Source organism: Lethenteron reissneri, chromosome 23, assembly GCF_015708825.2.
Source record: "Lethenteron reissneri isolate LAM-NWPU_2019-01 chromosome 23, ASM1570882v1, whole genome shotgun sequence".
Classification (NCBI taxonomy): Eukaryota; Metazoa; Chordata; class Hyperoartia; order Petromyzontiformes; family Petromyzontidae; genus Lethenteron; species Lethenteron reissneri.
The window spans coordinates 6604706-6619211 of NC_083801.1; the positions used below are offsets into that span (position 1 = coordinate 6604706).

The following is a 14506-nucleotide window of genomic DNA, read 5'->3' on the forward strand; positions in this document are numbered from 1 at the left end:
CGTGCTATTTGTAAGGCAGTTGTTTAATGCTGCGGTATGAGTGTGTTTTCTCTAAATTATCCTGTATGGCATCCTTGCCACACAGCCTGCTCTTCCCCCTCGAAAGGATTTTGTGGAGGTGATCCCACGATTTAAGAACTGCTGATATAAAGAGTAGCGGTGATAAATTCGAAGCTTCGTCAGAGGATCTAGGCCTTAAATCAAAGTCTATTCCTCAATGTATTGCATGTCTGCAAGTAGCCATAGTGGTGAATCCATTGAGCTACGTGTTAATTATTAAACATACAATAGTATAATGTGATTTATACTGCAAAATGTTATGCTATCAGATAATTACATATATTCCTGATAGCACTGTCCACATGTTTAATTGCATTTTTTTTTACAAAAGCCGGTTACAGACATTCAGCAACCAAAACAGCTCTCAGCTCATAGCAATTATCCCTTCAAAAGGCTCCCTGAAATAAATGTTTAATCGTGTTTTACCCTGATAGCAGTAAAGCATGTGTTTGACTCAAAGAGCCAATGCCCTTGTCATCTTCAACTATGTACAATTCCTAAAACAGTAGTCAAAAAGAGTCGAAAGTGATTTTCAGTTCAAATTCGCATTGAGATGATGGCTCATCTCCTGTTTACAGCCTTGAGCCAGTGGTAAAAACTCCTCATACCTATGTCAGGGGCAAGTCTATCCATAGGACAACCAATGTAAACTTGCCCATAAAGTGACCCCATAAGGATAATTGGCCGAGTCAACCCCCAACCATAATTTGAATTAGCCACCTTCACAGCGTAAGCTGCTCGCTCTACCCTTGAGCCACCTGGTCAGATTAACCCCCACCCCCCCCCCCCCCGACTAAAAACGCAATATTATGGTCTGGAAATGAAAACACAATACTCTACTTCAAACACAGCGATATTCCTGAATGCATTACACCACGAGTGGTAGAATTATAAAACGCATGAGAATATTTTCCTGTGCTTTGGTTTCGTAACTTTTGTTACCAGTTCCAAGCCAAAAACATCTTCTTCAGAAAGATTTCCCTGAGATGTTTAGCTCCTTCCTTTTTATTCTATCTGTGGGAGGAATCTGGAGGCCCAAGCTGAAAATCACAAATATTAAAAAGAGAAATATCAAATATGAGAGGTTTTCCCCTTTTTTTGGCAACAAAACAGGCGTTAAGATGTGAAAACACCAAAATGAAATATTTTACCAGGAATCATGTCCGCATTAACCACTATGCTTGTGGTCAGAATGCAAACAAAAAACATACGACTTTTGGCGTCCTCTGGTTTAACACCATTTGAGACGAGGCTCAAAAGAAAGCTCTCTCTGGTGTGGAACAATCAGTTTCAAAGACAATGCATATATTATCAGTGTGTTTTTTTGTTTGCATTCTGACCACAAGTATTGTGGTTTATGCAGACATGATTCCTTGTAAAAGGTTTCAGTTTGGTGTTTCAACATCTCAACACCTATTTTGTTGCCAGAAAAAAGTGGAAAACCTCTTCTCATATTTTGGTACTGGCAAAGGCGGTCCCATGAAATACCAAATATGTAAATAGGCCAGCAATCTACTTTCTATACTGCCATCTATTGACCACCTTATATCCATGCATGATAGGTGTCTCACTCGTGTAACAATGCCTGCCTGATCTATAACAAGCATCATAGATGAACCATAAACTTGTTGACGTGAAGTGCTTAAGTGTTGTTTGTAAGGAACACAAATCCAGTATAAAACTTTGACGATGACGACGACTTGTAGTGATGCGCTCACCTGTGAGGATCCTGTGGACAGGTGTGTCGTCTCCTCCTCCTTGAAGGTAATTTCGGCATATTCCGAGTCATCCTGCATCAAGACGGAGCCCCTAAAGCCCTCATAGGGGTTGAGAGGCAGTGAAATTGTTGCAACGATCTTGCTCTTGGGCGACGTTGGCTGGTCTGTGCTTCCGTTGCGCAGGCCTGAGCCACCACCATTGAATGATGCCATCTTGCCAAACGTCTTGAGCACAGGCGACTGTTCTATGGGCTTCTCCTCTACGTATGTCGCTGGTACGTATATGGGCTTGCTCTCCGTGGGCCGTTTCACTTGCCACCAGTCCTCATTGGCCTTTTTGAGAAGAAAAAACTCTTCACCCTCGGTCATCTTGATGACTCTTCCATCCGAGCTAATATACTCGTAGCCATAGAGGGCTCGGACCTTTGGGTGTGGTGCGCTTGGGATGCCGCTTGCAGATTGCACCCCTGACATGGTGTCTGATAATATGCACTTTTATTCTCGTTACCTTAAATGTTCATTTTTTTATATTATAGCCAACCAGTCCACTTGCTGTCTCTCAAAAAGAAGTTTCCATAGATCGCAGTGAAATATTTCAATCTGCAAAAAGGAAAAAAAAACACATAATTGGTGAAAATGAATACGTTATAGTCACTGGACTGCAAATATGGAATAATTATTCCATTTGTTATCAGTCAATATCACTTTAAAAAAAGTTTACAGGCATGCACAGAACAAAACACAAAAATACAACTCAAATGAAACAATAATATGTAAAATTGCCTTGCAATTTGGCAGTAATGTTACTGGATCATCACTGGTTATTATGCAATTATTTTTTATGACTTTTCCACCATGGTTTGCACACATGTAACCCCAAACGGTATGGTCCAGTGAACAAAAGCACAACTGTCCACATATACTGAAGGCTGGCAGGCTTCCCAAGTGGCCTTTGGGTTCACAGATGTCACCATGGAAAATGCAGCGTGTTCACCCAGAACAGCACTGTAAAATGACTCGCATCTCACACAACAATCGTTGGAAAATTGCAAATTGATTTTTTTTTCTGCATTCATATATGAAACTGTACAAAAAAAAACGATGCATGTGTCGTTTAATCACATTGCAAAAACACTATGCTTGGGGCAGTGGAGTATAATGAAACAAATTTGGCACATTCAGAAATGAAATTAACATTATGGTAAGATTATTATTTTTCTCGAGTGGAGAAATGGATAAATGCTTTCCATTTATGCAATAACACACAATTGTGAGAACATTTATGTCTAAAACGAGAAGCACAAAGCAACGCACATTTTACGTTGCGTTAACTGCAAACCTGGAATCAACAAAACTGCAGTGACATATGCAAATGTTTAATACAATTGCTTCCACTGCCATCGTGTGCTAAAATTGCCCTCAAATGAAGACGCTTTACTATCCGTTAGGAAAAGCTCTGACAATGAATTCACAAGAAGATCAATGTGTACCCTCAGGTCAGGGGGGCCTTATTCAGTGACAACACCAGATGGCATTGCTGAAAAATACATTTATAATTTATGCAGCGTGTATACGTGACTACAATAGAATGAGCAAACATCCACACAAAAAAACGTGTAAAACGTAATTATTTATTACAGTAATTGTTTGTCCAAAATGTCATGGATGTCAAAATTAGTTGCTGGCACAGCCAGGCACTGCTGGAGATCGTGGTGCTTATTTACAGACTAAAGCTCAGACAATCATAATAATAATTATAACACGATTTATAATGCGGACATATTTCTGGAATCGGACGCAATGTTCGATCAAGAACTCGGAGGCGTGAAGCTAAAGCTCAAAGTTCTTCATATACAATGGTTGGCAGTCACCCTTTACATGTCCTCAGCAAATGGCAAAATAACTGTATTAATCAGTGAAATGACAATCGACCCACCAAGCCAAATACATCTCAAATAAAACTCACAAATCCAACCACGGCTAATGTAATTACATGACCGTAATCAGAAAGCGATACAGTAATAAACACATGTCATTAATTGGATTTGGTTGCACAATATTATGATTCCTCTTGCTTACTCCTCCACCCTTTTCAAAATTACTCTTGTAATTTATATTTCCGCGACCAGTTGTGGCATGCAAAAAAGAGGAATGTTTTTTTACGTCATCAAGTCTACTTGTTATTGTATCAGGGAGTGGGGTCAACTCAACCCATCGTCCCTTATGAGGGTGATTAAATTATCACCACTTGAGTACCAGGATAGCCCTCCTTCCATGGGCATGTGTATTTTCCACCTCTGGACTCCAATGAAGATAAATATTGCCCCACTGCTCGTTCGAGGAGGGATTGACTCGTAATTTTAATCATTTGAAATAACACAGCTTGAAAAACGTATGTGGAGGTTTGGCGAACACACCTGCTTGAGAATAATGCCGGAGCTTGCCCATGCAAGTATTCCCACCCTAAAATGTTGAAACGTATAACAGTACTGTATTTACAGGTCTTCGTGAACTGAAAGGTTTGACTATGCCATGCTTTCACGCTATTCAATAAATGCAACTATTTGCGCCAACTACCGGAATTAAATACAGTACAGTTGTGCAGTTACGTGCAATTCTGACAACAAAACAAACACATTTTAGAGGAGTAACTTGCAAACAGAGGTCAGGTATTGCTTTTTAACTTATGCAACCAACCGGTTCTACCAGTTATGTTGCAGAAAAAAAAAACATCAAAAGAATGTGGCGTATACCCCACGCTTCTACAAGAAGATTCTTCTAAGTAACATTCTTCCAAATACTCATGTAATGAATCGCTGGAAATTCTCATAAGGGTTCTAAAATTCGGCTCTGTTTGCTTAGCTCAATGATGTTCAGCCGAAAGAATGCAATTGTTTTCATTAATCCCTCAACGCACTTAAAGAAAACATTTGTTACACATTTGCAGAATCCTAGCCTTTTTGTTTACTACGAATAAATCCCAAAAAATGTATTTAAAGTAGATGTAAATATCGGCTCAACTACACAGTGCGATTAGCTTAATTAAGCAAGCACTGCCTGGCACCTCAGAATAAAAGCCATGTTGACAGGGCTCATGCAACATAAACAAAAACACAAAGGTGCACGCGTATTAGAGTGGGGTCTCTACAAAATCTCAGCTGCTGACAACAGCTTTGGGAATTACTCGGTGCAAATGTGATTGCACGCTGCCTCGGCGGGGTTACTGATCTTTTGGTAAAACAGACCTAATAACGACGTCACAATGCACGTGGCCACACACACACTGGAGTCCAGTCTAACCCTGTAAAGTGCACTCCAAGCACACCGCTGCTCTGCGTGTTGAGCAACTTGATGCATCATGGGACCTCCTTTGCCAGTACCAAAATATGAGAATAGGGTTTCCCCCTTTTTTCTGGCAACAAAACAGGTGTTAAGATGTTAAAACACCAAACTGAAACCTTTTACGAGGAATCATGTCTGCATTAAGCACAATACTTGTGGTCAGAATGCAAACAAAAAACACACTCTGATATTATATACAACTTGATGCAGGCACTGTAGGAGGAGGAGGTACTGAGTTAGCCTGGGGCACCTGTGCCAGACTTCTGCTTGCTTTGCTTGCTACTCGTGGTTGAGTCGTGATGCGTTGTGGGTGGCGAGAAGGGCAAGAAACAGGGCGTGGGGGGTGCCCGATTGTGGGTGCAGCCTTAAAACACAACTATTGGGGCTGGCCGTGTCAAGATGTATCACGCTGTGGGCATGCAGCGCCAGCAGGTACATCTCGGGCACGTTCGAGCAACCAGAAAGGAATTCGTAAATGGAGATGTTGTTCTTCACCCTCGTCGTCGCAAGCGTCCAGAGTGTTGCAGGTGTGGATTCTCCTCAAGCCGAAGGAGACATTTCATGTTGACATGCGGTGAATTTGCAGCAGCCCTTTTGCAGATGTGAATTCTGCACTTGCTGAAGACAGTGGGTTTATTGCTGCCAAATATGCTGCTTCGTGCATTGCAATCCCCAGAGGAGTACCCCCCCCCCCCTCATCCCTCCCCCTTGTGTCTCCACCACCCACTGCCGTTAAATTTCACTGTTGAGAGCCCCCAGGAGGCAAGAAGCACTTTGAGGACGTTGCCTTCTGCTGCGAAGCATTGTATACACTCACATACATACACACGAACGCGCACACACACGCACCACAAGCACCACTGCTGCACTCTCATTAGGCCTGCTTCATTTGGTCCAATGATCGACAGCATTGGCCCAAATGAAGGAGATAAACAATGGCCCAAATGAAGGAGATAATGGCCCAATGTAGGCATGTTTAGAGGGCCGTTTCCTGTCCACCCTCGTGCACAGACGAAGTGCACATGTAACCCCACACAATGTATTTTTTTATCACAAGCACAATATTCCGTACATGTTTGTTTCAAGCAGACAAATATAGGCACACACCCCACCAATCGCATACAACTATTTAAAATAGATAAAACACCTAATGTTATTTTGTTTTTATCTTGTGAGAGCTAAGCGTTGTTCAGCCTGCTTTGAAATATCAGGTAATGTAAATTAGGGCTGTATGGTGACCAAGAATATAGCAATATAACAGCAGGCCCTTCAATACAGTATCTCATGGCAGAGTGTTGGACATTATCCTCTTGCATACGTGGGTTTTCCCAGGATACTCTGATTTCCTCACACATGGAGCCACAAACAATCATGAGTGGAAATGCCCAAACATCCCAATGTTAGGACCATCCTGAATAAAAAAAAACTGGCCTTCCTAGGTAAATAAATGGCCTTATCATTGTCATTCAATTACATAAAAGAAAAAGAGTACGTCCAATTTCTAGCGTTTGTAGAATGCGAGTAGCTGACACAAGGCGAAGTACATGAGACAAAGTACACAAGCACACATTTAAATGGCAAGCCACACGCGCCTTTAAAAAAGGCAACGTGTACATACGGTATAGACATTTAAAATACAGCACAGATGCGTGTACAACATAAAACAAAGTGCGCATTTTAGACGGAATGCACGTACACAATAAAGCATACTGCACGATGTACTCATTTGAGATGCAACCACACACGTGTGGTTTATCGGCAGACTGTTATGAAGAACCTGTCACTGATCTAGTTTGTTTTGGTTCGATTCCCAGCGCATTTCTCAAAGGAATGTCCAGCTGATGCTTAAGCCAACACCATCTGCAGTGAAGTGGGTGTTAGGCAGGATCCTGTCGCATCAATGGGTATTCGCATGTAATTCTAATATAGACGACATCTCAAATGCGTAAAACTACCCGCTTTTGCATTAAAAACACACCGTCTACCGACAACGCATTCGTACACACATCGTCATTCCACGTAAACACAACAGAGACCCATCACACAGCACGATGCATCCACAACTTACGCTACACACTCGCGCATGCCGTATGCGCTAACCTACACAACACAATCGGTGCGTACGTCCACAAAACATCCACAGCCTCTCCCCTGTACGCAGCCACGCAGCACACTTCACAGAGCCTACCTCGCATACCAATGCGTACTTCTACGAAACGTACACATACACATTTAACACGCAGATATGCACTTTAAAAAAGTCCAAGTAAACGAACAGAGTACACGTACATACATTTACAAAGGCCACATACGTATACAAATGCAAAGTGAAAATACCGTATAGACATTTAACCAAGCACACATATATTACACATTTAAAAGGCTGCACACGTGGGGATATGCAAATGTACCCACGGGCACATAAAGACATAACGGACAAAGACAATTGTCCCCCTTAAGTCTATTGGATCAAATGTCACCCAGTCGCAATGTTTACACACCGCACCAGGTACTCATTTGAGTCCGAATTGACCTCAGGGAGGGGCCAGGACCGGTTCAGACCATCGTCGCTTGTGTTGGTGGCCGTGAACGGGGGGGGGGGGAATCGAACTCGGGTGGTCGGGTTCGTAGTGCAACACGCTAACAACTACATTACCGCTCCCCGCAATCAACACACACATGAAAGAACGCAGGGAGGGCGTCGCTGACACGCCACTACCTCTCTCTCTCTCTATGGCCCTCTCACTCTACGTGCTGTCAAGAAGGGCTATCGAACGAAACGTTGGCAATTATATACTTTTTTTGGGGGGTTTGTTACCGACGAATTTCTTTTTTTTTGTACGACTCCACGAAGCACAGCCACCAATTGACTGGAGGGAGCAAAAAAAAAACCCAGGCCACCCAGTGAAACAGCAATGCGACCCATGCCTTGCAATTAGGCAACCTCGGCCGGGGATGCCGAAAGCGAGCGGAGCACGGATTTGCTTTCGACAAACAACCACGATTACTCTGGGTTCTTTCGCTAAAGTCACGTAGAAGGGAAATTATAAAATAATAAAATTCTCACGACGTTTCGATTGCAACACAAGCAATCATCATCAGGTGTGAAAAAGAACCAAGAATATGAATCCCTGCAGTCACGAAAGCTTTAAATCGAAATTTAACCACGATTACCTTCCCTGGCCGAGCACCCTTTCCATTTCACGTTTTAGCAATCTCCCAACCCCCGGGGGGACACCCCTAACCCCCCTCTCCCACAGATCATTAAGAGGGCTTCCTCTCCGTATGGGTTAGGGGTTAGGGTTTAGGTTACAGATGGAGATCTAGGCTGGCTGGTGGAAAGGAACGAAAACAAACAAGGCAAGCCAAGGGGACGAAACGGGAAGCTGCTGTAGCCAGAAACGGACTGGCAAACAGTTACAGAAGAAAAAAAATCAATGCGGCAAAAAAAAAAACCCCCCAAAAAACTGTCCAGATGGAGTAAGAACAGCGCAGATTTGCGGACCGGGGAGGGATGAGTTATGATGCAGAAGACGCACAACTCTCGCGGAGCATCATTCATTCTCACCACATCAACACCCACACACACACAGGAGGAGCACACGGGAACCCGCTTTGTATTCCGGACACTCAACTCACCCCGCGGTACCCCGAGCCGGATCGTCGAAACAGCAGGACGCGTCGAGACGTGGTCGCTCCCTCTCCGGCTGCCGAGTTAAACCCGGCCCCCGTGGGGGACACGCCACGGAGCTGCTGATGCTGCTGCTGCTGATGCTGCTCCTCCTCCTCCACCCATCACCATGATCACACCAGCACCATCGTCACCTTCGCCAGCATCGCTATCATCACACGCGACCACGCCGCACGCACGCAACGCTACACCACCACCACCACCACCATCGCGCCGTGTTCGGTAATATCACAGAGGGACCCTGCCGCGAGTGGCAGAGGGGAGAGCGAGCTTCTGAGTCAGGAGCCGCCGTGACATTCTTATCTTTATTATTTATTTCGCGCGCCTGTGTGTGTGTGGATTTGCCCGTGTGTGTTTTTCCCCTCGCTCATTGGTCAGTGCCTCCCTTGTTACGTCACCACGCCGTGCGCGTTGAAGTCACCGAGGAGGAGGATGAGGAGTGCCGCACCCCTCCATCCCCTCACCCCTCCCCCTCCATCCCCGCACCCCTCCCCCTCCATCCCCTCACCCCTCCCCCTCCATCCCCTCACCCCTCCCCCTCCATCCCCGCACCCCTCCCCCTTCATCCCCTCACCCTCCCCCTCCATCCCCTCACCCCTCCCCCTCCATCCCCTCACCCCCCCCCTCCATCCCCCGCACCCCCCTTCATCCCCCGCACCCCTCCCCCTTCATCCCCCGCACCCCCACTCCAACCATCTCCTTCCTACGTACCCCTCCCCCTTCATCCCCCCACCCCTCCCCCTTCATCCCCTGCACCCCCCTCCATCCCCCGCACCCCTCCCCCTTCATTCCCCGCACCCCCCTCCATTCCCCGCACCCCCACCCCACCCACCTTCCCCCCGAAGCTCTCCTCCCACGAGCAAGCGAAGCAACAGCAGCCGGGTTCCATTGCGCTCCGTGTTTGACCCGGGCAACAACACAACCAACAGTCTTTGCGAGTCGCAGTCATTGATGTGTGCGACAATTGCCGTTTGAACGCTGGAACCGCCTGAGCCCGGAGCTCTCGTTGATGGAATTTAGTTTTGAAACATCCTCAAAATGTAAAGGTATATTTTGGAGGATGGATTTGTTGTTAGAATAATCCTGGCTATTTGTGGTGAGCACTGATCCCGACTGGACATCTGTGAAAAAGAGCTTCGTACGTCATCAGATTCCTCCAGTATTAATATTGTGATTATGAAATATTCAGAGGAGTAGTGGCACGGCGGTTAGCACACTGACATTATAAAAGAGTCCCAATGCTGCCAATGGCTATTACTACATCAGTGGCGAGTGGTATTTCGACCGGTCCGGCAACTCCCCACCGCTGCCCTGAAATATACTGTGCCCCTCTTGCATCCATAACTTAAATAATAACCAAACATGGTTTTGGTCGAATGTGAATTTAGGCTGAAATGTCCACAAATCATAGCAGTCCACCACTGTGGACATGATACATAAGAGGCATAGATGGTCAAATAACCCCCACAAGTGACAAGACACGTGGATGCCTTCATCCAACAGTGTATTCATGAGGCCTTCACAGTTTTGAGCACCTTTCTACCGAGCATTTTATATTCCATTAAATGTATTGTTTGGATTTTGCTGATGGGTCAGATGTGTGCACATTAACCAATGAATGTATGGATAGTATCCTTTTAACTAACATTATACGTGTGGATTTTGATTTAAGACTTTTGTGACTGCAGGAATTCATATTCTTCGGTTCTTTCGGTAAAGTCACATAGATAGAAAATACAAAATCAGGCGCCTGATGACAACTGCTTGTGTTGCGATCAAAACGTCGTGAGTTTTTGGTTTTTATTAAACTAGGAATTTGTATTATTTAATTAGTTTGTTTAAAAAAACTTTTTTTTCTATCTACGTGACTTTACCGAAAGAACCAAATAATATTATACGTGTGCTTATATGAGTGATTTGCACTTAGCGATGGCGATGCATGTCACAATACTGGTTTAGGAAAAAAAATACAAGAATGAGAAAAACGTAGGTCATGAAGTTGCAGGAGCCGTGGCATTGGATACTGAGTGTACCATGTGCCCCCAATTAATTGATGCTCATGCGCCATTTTAGGCTTTGGGACATATGTTTTTTATTCAACCAGGTGAGATCCCATTGAGTTTATGGGGTTATTGTGAACACAGTAAGACCTTGCAATGTAACTAGCTGTAGAAGAACAGTTATAATTGATCGTGGTTGTTAAACAATAACTCGTACATCAGTAACCATTTTCATTATTCGAAAATCAGGAACCAATAATCGATTTTGGTACAATTTTAGTACAATAGCGATTGCAATGATTGGCACGTGCGAACTAATACCTGAAGTAAAGACATTCCTATTAGGCGATTACATTAAAAAAACTGCATTGATAACTTCTTTTGAAAATAAAAGCATTTAACAATGAAACATTAGAGATGATTGTTTCTCAATTGTTCCAAGCCAGTTGTTAAATTAAAATATCCACAGGTACATTAGCTCAATGTGGGAAGCAGAGCTCTTGCATTCGCATACAGGTATCTATAAAAACCTCCTGACTGCAATTTTTTGTAATGTTGCCTTTGTGCCTAAAGATTTGTGTCTTACACATGATGATATGTGTTCCATCCACCAAACTCATCTTCAAAGTACAGGCATGTGCCACAATATCTAACCAAGGGTTCTCCTTACGTACAGCTAGTGGGGCCTTTTTTAAATACTACACGCGTTGTAAAAAAAAAAGGCCTTGACCTTACAGTGCTGACGTCGTATGTGATTCAAAGGAATTGGAATGACAGGATCTTTTTGTTGAAAATTGTGCGTTTTTGGGGAGGTGCCATTTGACATTTTCTGAAATCGTCTAAGTAGTTACCATGAGGTCATATGCTGCTCGACAACAACCACTTGCATTACCACATGAGTACTGATTTGTCTGTTTTGCAAACAGCTTTGATGATCGAGGGAAATTATGGAATTAGCCTCAAGATGATTGCTAGACAATGTCACCCGTGAATCCAGCAGTACATTATATTTAGCTGCAATATCGAAATGTGTACAGCGCGGTTGGTCACATTACACACCCTTCCCTACAGCACGAGGGACTGACTCATTCCGACATGCATCATATAACCTACTCCCTTTCTATAAATATACCATACCTAAATGTCATTTGCATGAAAATCTAATGTTCCACTGTTCAATGCATTTTGATTAGGCGTACCTTTGCTGAAATTTAAACATTGCTCATCACAGGTGAATGCAATGCATGTAACTTAGTGGGGACATTTTGATATCCATATCATTGGGGCACTATGCCAGCATTGCTGAAAAGTTGGCATTGAATCATTGGCTTTCACATGAGAGAAAGCCTAGTTCTCAGCACAGTACACAAGAAGCCATAACTTGAATCGTGTATTGCACTTAATATTAAACCAACCTCTATAGCAATGTAAAGCAAGCGGAGACTTACTGTAACACATAATTTAAAATAATGTTTGCAATTCATCACGCAAGTTTCAAGGAAATCTATTTTAAGCCCCAATGCATGAATAAGCCTCAATGTATGAATGGCACCTGTATATGTATCCGTAATCATGCCACACAGCGTTACTGTATTTTCATTTTCAAAACCAAATGTAGTGGTAAAGGGTCAAAATAAAGTGTATTTATAGAATCAGGAACCTCTCACCGGTGAAGCACAGATTTAAAAATATATCATTACCTGTCAACCGACCACAGGAGCAAGCAGGAAAATCAGTTAGTGGTGCTTCTTGTGGTTCACATCCATGGAAACATTTTTTTTATTGAAATCGCAGTCTAAAAACATACCCTATGCAGCAGCTGGCGTTAAAATTAACCAATTTCCACTTACATTAATTAAAACTTGTTATAGTGTAACATTGTATATTTTCTCATAATTTAAGCCAAACATTTATTTTAATCTCATTGCTGCTCTCAATTAAAGATCCCGAATTAAAAATAAATTGCAATCATTCGTCAATCCACTTTTGGACGAAGGACCCCACATGCCTTGGTGGTCGTTTGATAAAATCACACTGGTCAGGTGAGGGGGTCACAAAGCCGGTTAAAAATATCAATCACCATCGATCTTAGCCATGGCTGAAAATCAAACTCAAATGGCAGTGTTCATCGCGCAGTCCACTATCCATCGTCTCAAATGTATATAAATGTTTGCAAGACGTTGAAAGCAGCGGTTTGGCTAATGTAATGCACGTACTGTATATTCACTTGTGTCTTGCAAGAACTGATATTGACAACAGAGACACAGCAGGTAAAGCATTCACGTCTGGCTGGATTGGCTTAGGGCAGGCCCAGCTGTGGATCATGCAAACACTAATTGGCCAGAAATTAAATCCAGGTCTACAGATGTGTCCTCAAAATGCAAGGCTAATTCAGGGATGCTTTGCCCTTGTATATCTGTTTTTTTATCCCACGAAGACCATATTTTGCCCATTTATATAGCTTGTAAAGTTGTTTATACTGTATGGCTGTTGGTATATATTATTTCAAATTTGTATATGATGTAAACTAATGGCAATGAAAGTCACGAGATAATTCTGAAATCACAAGCATAGTATCAACCTGGGTCTGCCTGACGTGTGATGTTTTTGCCCAGCATGGACAGGCCGACAAACAAGTCACCATTACCTTGTTCACTATTCAAGTTTTCAAGCTTTGACAGTATTCTTTTATTTCCCCCCCAGGTTTTTTTCAATTTATAGAGGTGCCTAAACATATAAATGTAAAGTGGGACTTGGTATACCACCCACATTATTTCAAGGGCACACCCTACCAACAGTACTGTGTTGACCAATACACTGGTCTAAATACCAATATGAATAATGTACCCGCAGTGGCATTATAAACATACTCTGAGTTCTTACGCATGACACATGCTGTGTAAGAACTGTGACGCTGTGTATGGGTATCTGGGCTGATCTGATTTTCATCAAACATACTACCTATTTTTAGACTATCCATAGAAATCTGGGTAAAACTAGACAGGTGGTAACCCAAACACTGGTGGAAAATAATTAAATGTTACATGCAATACACCTGTTAATCGGTATACATATTAACCTTAACCAAGAGTGAACAATTTATCTGGTTAGACTGTACTGCATTAGTCGTGGTGCACAAGTACATATATTAAAAATAAACACGTGAGTCAATAATACTGTGGCCTTAATCAGGAAATATATAATAAGTGACATTTCAGGTAATGGGCCTTATTCATAACACAGCTATTTGATTTTCTATGATGTGTTGCAAAAAAACATGACCTATTAATATTTATTTCCTTTTATGACCACAATATTATTGACGAATGTGTTGACGTTTTTTTTTGCCAAACGTGGTTGGAGAATTTGAGCTTTTAAATGCCAGTTGAAAGAAGATGCTTCAAAGAGATGATAATAGTCAAGACATTTGCTTCCAAAATAAAATATATATACAGTTAGTTGTCGGGACCATGCATATATTCCACGTTTAGAGTGATCAAAGGCCAGTAATTCAAGTCATTTTTCAGAAATGCATGTAGATAGGAAACATTGTGAAAATGCATTGGTATATGGCCGACTAAGTGATGGGCATTACAAAGCTCATGAAACCGCCATTGTAAGTATACATTTTTAGCGTAACTACGTATATTGTTGACGATAAAAGTTCAGTTGTATTCAAAAGTACAGTACAAACA

At 42.7% G+C, this 14506-nt stretch overlaps 1 protein-coding gene across 1 annotated transcript in view; it reads right to left on the reverse strand.

Moving 5' to 3' along the window:
- LOC133345885 (rho GTPase-activating protein 15-like) overlaps window positions 1–9101 on the reverse strand; it is an 84707-nt gene extending 75606 nt beyond the window's left edge. Inside the window, 2 exon segments of the mRNA XM_061556966.1 lie at window positions 1779–2378; window positions 8760–9101. Coding sequence (XP_061412950.1) covers window positions 1779–2252 — 474 coding nt within the window. The 5' untranslated portion in view covers window positions 2253–2378; window positions 8760–9101.
- Window positions 9102–14506: the final 5405 nt, after the last annotated feature.